General features: G+C 37.3%; 2 protein-coding genes across 3 annotated transcripts in view; one reads left to right on the top strand and one right to left on the bottom strand.

Moving 5' to 3' along the window:
- The first annotated feature begins 657 nt into the window (after positions 1 to 657).
- On the top strand, positions 658 to 6,696 carry LOC122639338 (DNA-directed RNA polymerases IV and V subunit 4-like). 2 transcript variants are annotated; one of them, XM_043832167.1, is made up of 9 exons: positions 658 to 778; positions 2,852 to 2,926; positions 3,145 to 3,219; positions 3,437 to 3,538; positions 5,545 to 5,656; positions 5,783 to 5,860; positions 5,972 to 6,005; positions 6,114 to 6,182; positions 6,440 to 6,696. In XM_043832167.1, exons 1-9 carry the CDS (start codon positions 700 to 702, stop codon positions 6,512 to 6,514), a joined length of 699 nt encoding a protein of 232 aa, XP_043688102.1. In that variant the 5' UTR covers positions 658 to 699; the 3' UTR covers positions 6,515 to 6,696. The 2 variants fall into 2 exon arrangements, with proteins under 2 accessions (XP_043688102.1, XP_043688101.1); XM_043832166.1 differs by having other exon boundaries at positions 5,972 to 6,026.
- Positions 6,697 to 6,862: 166 nt separating this feature from the next.
- LOC122640025 overlaps positions 6,863 to 8,224 on the bottom strand; it is a 32,547-nt gene continuing 31,185 nt past the window's right edge. The window contains exons 7-8 of the mRNA XM_043833117.1: positions 7,670 to 7,680; positions 6,863 to 6,873 (exon numbers count right to left, since the gene is read on the bottom strand). The gene's annotated coding sequence lies outside the window, so the exon portion shown is untranslated. The remainder of the gene's footprint in view (positions 6,874 to 7,669; positions 7,681 to 8,224) is intronic.

The raw sequence follows: 8,224 nt of genomic DNA, 5'->3' as shown, positions 1-8,224 counted from the left end.
AAACCCTAGAATAGGCTGTTTCGGAATAGTTGGAATCGGGATTGAGATCGATTGATTCCCATCTAAAATTGGCACAGTCGATTGATTCGATTCTTATTTTTGAAACAGTGAGTCTATTCAAGCTGTAACTTGTTGGTTGTAGATTCAAAATTTGAAAACACCCTCTCCTGTGAAATAGGGGTTAAGGCTGTGTACATCTACCCCTCCCAGATTTGGAGTAGCAGGATCCTTGCATTCGAACATTCTTTTTTCTTTTTTATGTATCCTTGGGCACACCAAGAGGCAGCACCAGCACCAGCACCAGCACCAGCACCACCAAATGGAGGGTGGTCTATGATCACAAACGGGGTCAACAAGTAACGACCCAACTATATTAAACGGCTAGTGCGCATGGTGATTCCGCATGCGCTTCAATTGGCCCCCTACGTGCAGGCTCCACGCTTCCCTACACGAAAAACTTCTTTTTTTTTTTTGTTTTTTTTGGTTATAAAAGTCTACTCAACTTGCGAAACGTTTCAGATATTTGAGCTGGTATAGTGGTATCTACAGTTTTTTCACTTCTTTGCCCCGTGCTAACCTGAACACGTGAGCACTGGGTATTCAAATTGCCACGTTTCAGATATTTGCAGAGTCAGGGGAAGACTTTGTAGGTGGCCCGTCAGAGGAAGCTCAGTTGTACAGTTTCTCCTTGCTGCAGTAATGGCGGAGAAAGGTGGAAAAGGATTCTCGCTGCCGAAAGAACGAAAGCTTTCATCGAAATCCCCCAGTAAGAAGGAAGGTTAGACCTTCTTTCTTGTTTATCCCCGCCCCCCCCCCCCCTTGCGATCCTATTAACTACATTGCAACATTGTTTGAACTGATCTTACGAATGCGACGTCTAAAACCAGAAATTAGGGTTTTCTTTAACTTGTAGTGCGCGTTTAGGGTTCTCTCCCACCCCCTTTTGGGTGGGTTTAGTTGGTCTGGAACACGACTCATCTTGGTTGTCATGCGGTATGTGGTTTTTGCAATATTTGAAAAGCAGATGCTTCTTTTAGATTTTGTTTTTTTTTTTTTTTATTAACTTCAGTTGAGAAAGTGAATATTTTCATTGAATGGTTCTCTGTGATGTGCATTGGGTTGGTAACTTGAGCTGTATTAATTTTTTAGTATCCACACCTACAAAGTGGACTATGTTTCTTTGATGTGTTATTTTCTTTTGAATTTCCTTAATGATGGACGCAACGGGTAAACTGGGCGGCGAAAGAATAGTAAGAATACAGTAATAAATGGAAGGCATCTCATTTTGCCCCCATAATTTAAGCAATTTTTGAAGTTGAAGCGTTTAGTTTGGTATTATTGTTGGAATTTTATATGAATTAAAATATATAATTCCAAATAGTATAGGGTTTTGGTCGTTTCCTAATTGACACCTAAATGATCAATGATTATGCCTATTGGAAGACTTGTTTTAATGGTCAACAAACAAGTCTTGTAGGAAAAGACTTGGTTTGTGGGCATATCTTTTGGAGACATCCCTTGGGCAGTTGGGGGTGCCTCTTCTTCTCGTATATAAAGAAAAGGGGTCTTGCCCATTTCTCTGACAATTGGAGACAATCTCAGTTTTTTTTTTTTTTTTTTTTTTTTTTTTGCTCTTTCTCTTGTTTGTTTATATCCAATTGAGTGCAAATCTTTGTGCCCTTAGTAGCTTAGTAAGTGAAGTGCATCACTACTAGATAGCTTCATGTCTGGAGTGCTTTATCTTAGAGACTGATTCACAAGGACCCGATTTGCACCATAGGAGGCGTCTACAATCTTAAGGAGAGTGACTTTTGTCACGACTCAGCCCCATCGATTCCTCTAGTTTCTTTATGTTTTTCAGATTTGTGTCGCGTTATATGGTGCTTGAAATTGCCATCATCAACCTCGGTTTGTCTATAATTAAGATAAATACCCTATCCCCTTTAGTTACATATGTTGATATGTATATTTTGGATTATTATTTCCAACAATTATTTTTATTGTTTATCATGTTTAGATTGTTTGACATCCGGTAGGTAAATTAACAGGCCTAGACATCTTGTAGCCTTCTTAGGTGTTTTATCACTGTGGTTAGTTGTGTTGGAATTGCACTTGCATTGCAGAAAGCAAATAGCAATTATTTTTCTAAGTTAAATGGGTTCCTTGGCTGGAAGTCGAGATAGAAATTAGAGGTCTACTCTTTTGTGGCCCTCAGTCTTGAAAGACTTCGGAGGAATTGTGAACAGCATACACATATTCACAGATGAATGGGATAGGTTGATTTATAACATCTACTTTCGACAGATAAGTAGTTTGTACTCTTTATTCTTTGTAATAGTTTAGTTCGTACTCGTTATACAACAACAACTCAGCCTTATCCCAACTAAATGCGGTCGGCTACATCTACTTTCGACAGATAAGTAGTTTGTACTCTTTATTTTTTTTAATAGTTTAGTTTATACTCTTCATATACCTGACATAATGTAAATCTGTCTATGGTTAGTCATACTACTTTCATTTTTTATTTCCTTTTGTTTGATAACTCAATGGATGGTATCATATATGTGTTTCTTCCATACTGATCCAATGCCTCTGAAACAAAAAAAAAAAAAAAAGAAGAAGGAAACCTGTTTTCTTATATGGGCTGAAACCCTACATATGTTTTCAGAGTGTAAGGCCTAGAATTGTTCAAAAGGGCTGGAAAAACTACTAATGACAGGTCTCCTCATTTTGTTTTTTCCTTAAAAAATTATGAAATGAAAAAGAAAACGATTACTTTCATTGCTATTTTGACATGAAATTGAACAATCACATTTTTTTTTTTCAATTTTTTTCCTGAACTTTTGTGTAGCTTCACTGAAAGGGAAGGATGGCTCATCAAAGAAGGGAAGGAGGAAGGTTCACTTTGAGACTTCGGATTCTGAAGGTTCACACTGCTTTTGACCTTGCTCTTTTTCTCCTCCTATTTTCTCAATTTTATCCCATGCATTGAATGGTTTTAGTTTCATATAAAATTTTATTCTAGAATTTGTTGGGTTTGGGTTCAATTCTGGTGCTAGGTTTCTTTCTTGGAAATATTTTCCTCTAATTAATTGGAACTTATTTTAGTATCATTTCTCTGATATGGTTCTGTGGATACTTTAGATTCGCCAACAGCAAGGATCAGAAGTTCATCAAAATCAGGTGGTAAAATCTTGTTTGAGAGCCCTGTAGCCAAAGGTATGACTTGTACCTTCTGTCATATGTTCAGATTATCATATTAATGGGTCCTTTGGTTACATGAGTTTCTTCTTTATGCAGAACTTTTGATTGTATTTGCTTCCCTTTTTCTATCACATGCTTTGAATTGTCATATTAATAGGTCCTCCGGTTAAATGTGTCTGATTGTAGTGAACCTATTGATAATCTGTCTCTTGTACAATGTTTGATTGTCAAGGAGATGGCAGCAAAGGAGGGAAGAACGATAAGACAGGAAAGACTGGTGGCAAGGGCACTGTGCCAAAGGAACCAACTGTTCTAGAGTTGAATGTGGAAGAAGGTTTGTATTCAAATTGTCTAAGCTCCCTTCCATATCCAAATTCTTATGTTCTTCAACTTGTTTTGAATTTTAAAATAGTTTTATGTGATTGTGTTTATGCTATGTCATTCTATTTTGTTTGCCACTTCGTATTTTTTTGTTTGACTTAGATGACTTTCCATTTTTTCCTGATAAGTCAAGCTTATAAATACAGGATAAAACCCTTTGCTCAAAGCTATAAGCTATAAAAAAAAAGCTACACGTGCTATAATGAATGCAGTGTAGTTTTCCGTTTAAGGGGTAACTGGAGGGAGAAGCTGCAATATTTAGGGGCTTGCTTTTTTGAAAGTCAGTGACTGGAACTTGTTGTCAACCTTGAGTTCATCAAGGCGAAAACCCCCTTATTGAAGACCGTTACCCATCTGGGAAACCTTGCCAATCCATCCATTGACATAAATCTTGGCCTAATAAAACTCCAGGTTAATTGATCATGAATTACTTCCCAATAGATCTTCACAAAGTCACCAACCCAGCCAGTTACTTTAACCCACCCAGTCTTGTTCCATTTACTACTCTGGCTTGGCCTGTTAGCTTGATCATTAAATTGGTTGGCCTTGGGAATGGCCTTGGATCCAATGGGCTAGTGTATACTCTTATTCCAATGTGGACACCTTAACCCATCCAGCCTGCCTTATTGGCCACCCAGACCCATCCAAATCTGCCTCATGTCCAATTAATGTATTTTTATGATACTGAATATCTAAAAACTAAGCTAAAATGTTATCTGTTTATATATTAATATCCGAACCAGCAACCAAAACCTACCCAATAATAAATGGGCTACCCGCCCCAAAAAAAAAAAAGACTCGGCTTGGGCTGGCCTACCCCTCCCCAATTAATAAATGGCTGGGTTTGAATTGGGAATATAACTCACCTAGTTCAACCTGCTCGTACTTGGCCCTCTGTGTGTGTGTGAAATCCAACCTGCCTGGTTGCCAAACCTAACCATATCCATATCCATATCCCCTCTTCCCTTATGGGACTTTACTGTGACCTGCCATCCTGTGGCACTTCTTGAAGAATCATGAAACAGCCTCTTTTGTTCTCCTTTCCAACCCATTAGACTACTTGAGCTTTATGTTAGTTTTGAGTACTCTTCAGTTTTGATGGCTTTAGAGGCTTCATCCACTGTCTCAGTGCGTTTCACATAGGAGTTATTCCTTACCCTCTGACCCTTTCTGTAATGCAAAAGAATGGGTTGTTAATAACTGAAAATTCCTCCAAGTTGAAGTCTTCAATTCAATAACTAGTACCCTTCCTTCTCTGCCATCTCAAAGGATGGCCAAGTCAGTTATTGTTGCACTCATGAACTGCCAAACAGTCAATTCATTCCAAAATTGCCAGTAAAATATTGTAAATTATTTTACTATAGAATGGTTAGGATGTTCAGATGCATGAGTGGAGCACCATAGGTGATAAAACAAGGGAATTTTTTTTTTTTGATAAGAAGCTTTTAGTAATGCTGGAACGAAGTTCCAGTAAAGTCAGCATACAAGGGAAGTTCGCTGAGTAGTTTGAGTGACTTTTATCCTTAATGTTGGTGTTTCTCTTGTTGTACAAAATAGGTACTATTGTACCTTTTGGTCACACTAATATTCTGAAAATACTGCCTATGGAATTCAAGTTAGTGTTGAGTACACATGGAAACAAGTTTTGAGCATGAGACTACGTATTAAAGAAACTGGGAAATAATAAAAATGTCCTTGTGCATTTTCTCACCTCGTAGGTATACTTGTTTTTTGTGCACAATGAGTTTAAATGGTAAAGGTACTGCTTGTTAAAAGTAGGTGAATCTTTGTGACTACTGCATATTTGCACATACCTCTCCCCTTCCTGCCTCCCTATAAGGTACTAATAACCATGTTCTGTAGATAATCCTGTAAAATTTTTTTACCAAACATAGGTAGATGATGGACTATGTGGTTTCACTTGGAAATACTTTTAACATTTTATTTTAATCATTCCAGAGCTTCCGAAGGATGCAAAATGCCTGATGGATTGTGAGGCAGCAGTCCTTTTACAAGGGATCCAGGATCAGCAAGCCAGTCTGTCTGAGGATCCAACTTTTAAAATGCCAGAGTGGGGAATCAGTTCAAATCTTAATTTCCTTTGCAACTTGAGTTTCTTACATACGACTTGCAGTATTGCTGCTTATCTTGATTGGCATTGATGGCTAAATATCTGATGAGATGTTCTGCTTTTCAGATCATTTGACAAAGGACTGCTGTATGCCAAAGCTGGTAACCATTATACGAGTCATCAGTCTGTGAGACGAGCCCTACAGTATCCTTTCTGATGTTTGGAGAACATTGATTACATAGTTTATATTTTGTATGCTTAATTTAGTATCTTTCTCAGGGTTCAACTGCTTTTGAAACATTAACTCATATTTAGAACACTCAAAAGACACGACATCTCTGATGGCGAGGTTTGGAGCTCAACACAAATGGTTTTCTTTTTGATGGATGGATTGAAAAAGATGTTTAGTTATTTAATATCACATGATCAATTAATATTTCATGTCTGCTGACTGCAGATATGCATGATCGCCAACATTTGCCCTGAATCAGTTGATGAAGTGTTTGCTCTTGTCCCATCTTTGAAGGTAATGTTGTTTCCAATTCTTTGACTGATCTGATTCCTGAAAAACTTTAGCGTTATTTGTTTAGATCCTATTATTTTTGGCAATCTGATATGGTTCTAACTGTATAGAGTCCCCCATAAAGTTTCTAAGATTTTGCTCATGAGCTTGTGTGCTTGCACCTATTATATTTGTTGAATGAGTTGGTTACATATCCTATGTTCTTTGGCTTCTAATTTTGTATCATACGACATGGTTACTCTTTGCCTTCCTCTCTACAGACTAACAGGCACAAGATTGAGGAACCCATAAAAGATGCATTTTATGAATTAGCCAAGTGTAAAAACTTCGACTAATCCGTGATGACATAGACAGATCCATGGTAAGCTGTTTCTAACACAACTTAAAGAGCTTGGAGGGGTTCCTTGCTTGGGCTATTGAAATTTGTCTGAAGAGCTGATTGAATTATCATGGTTTTCTGGTGGTATTGTACTCATTCACAAGACTTAAAAGTGATCCATGGATGCTCAATTACCTTTTTTTTTTTTTTGTGGTGAAGATGCTCAATTACCTTTAGTTTCTCACTAACTCAAAAAATGTTGGAATGCTACAATATTTTCTAAAAATAGTTCTACTGAATCGTCATCACACACATAGAGAGTTGGAGACCGATCTTATTCCATGCACCATCCACCTTGCTCTAATAATCAATGCAGTGCGGCAATTAGTGTGTGAATCATGGATGGGGTTAGTTTTGCAATTCAAATGCAGCCTCAAGGCAATGCGCTAACGACCTAAAATGCACTACCGAAGGCAGCCTTAGGCTGCATTTGGTATGCATTCCAAGTCAATTTTGCATTCTCAGATGATAAAAAATAGTTGTTTTTATCGTTCGAGAATGTGAAATCAACCTAGAATGCATTTCAAGAATTTATACCAAACACAAAGGTTATGTATGGAATGCATTCTGATTTGATACAAACTATTAAAATAATTGTTTTTATCATGTCATAGTGCATTACAGAGCTAGGACTTAGAATGCATACCAAACGTACATTTAGGCAGCATTTGGTATGCATTCTTGGAATGCATTTTAGGCCCATTTTGCATTTTCGGAAGTTGTAGGCTGTGTTTGGAATGCATGCTAGGTTGATTTCGTATTCTCAGACGATAGAAACAATTATTTTTATCATTCAAGAACGTGGAATCGACCTAGAATGCATTCCAAGAATGCATACCAAATGCAGCCTATATAGTTTTCCATGTCCACTAATATCTTTTGTTTGCATTCACAGTGGTCCAAAATATTCCTTCTTAGAAAATACTTGTTAGAACTAATTGAACACTAATGCAAAGGAGATCGAAAACAGGACATCCAATAGGAAGGAGTGGCTGATAAAACTGACTGAATCGAAATAATATGGGCATCATAGACGTGGTGATTTGACTTCCATTACCAAACTATTTAAAGCAACCCTCTTGGATAAAGGGTGAAATAACTGAGTACCGAGTTATAAAGACACTCCCTATACATCTCACGGATTTCTTGCAAATTTGAAAACATATTTCTATCCTCAATAGAAACAGTTCTACTATAAAAAAAATTAAAAAAAAAATCATATTTATCATAATTTATTTGTTGTCCTGATAAATCAGAAAAAAGATTCAAAATTGATTTAACAATCAAGACATCATCCTTAGTTGCTCTAACAAACACCCTTGGCGGATACCATAACTTTTTAAATTTGTACCGTCTGTCTGAATCGCGTTAGTGATCCACATCGGATAGGTATTGGTGTTGGTCGATATTGATACAATTCACGATTTTTGGAGAAGTTACATTGGCAATGCCGACCGACACTTCAATCACTGAAGTAGTAGCAAATTCTTGAAAAAATTCTCAATGGTGCCAAATTTCCCTAATACGGCTGATTTCGAACCGATACCTCAGACCATGCTCAACAGATGGAGTCATGTGACTACAAAATTTTCATGTGAAGACACTTAATTACTACTCTCATGGTCTCTCCCCATTGTTTCATATCGGGAGCTTCTGCAAGACTTCT

This window comes from Telopea speciosissima, chromosome 9 (assembly GCF_018873765.1).
Source record: "Telopea speciosissima isolate NSW1024214 ecotype Mountain lineage chromosome 9, Tspe_v1, whole genome shotgun sequence".
NCBI lineage: Eukaryota > Viridiplantae > Streptophyta > Magnoliopsida > Proteales > Proteaceae > Telopea > Telopea speciosissima.
The sequence above is the reverse complement of the archived record's forward strand: the minus strand, read 5'-3'. Positions and strand labels throughout refer to the sequence as shown.

Coding starts and splice junctions, on each gene's coding strand:
- LOC122639338 (XM_043832166.1), top strand. CDS start 700: ATGGCGGAGAAAGGTGGAAAAGGATTCTCGCTGCCGAAAGAACGAAAG. Junction 779..2,851: donor ATCCCCCAGTAAGAAGGAAG/GTTAGACCTTCT, acceptor ACTTTTGTGTAG/CTTCACTGAAAGGGAAGGAT. Junction 3,220..3,436: donor TGAGAGCCCTGTAGCCAAAG/GTATGACTTGTA, acceptor TTGATTGTCAAG/GAGATGGCAGCAAAGGAGGG.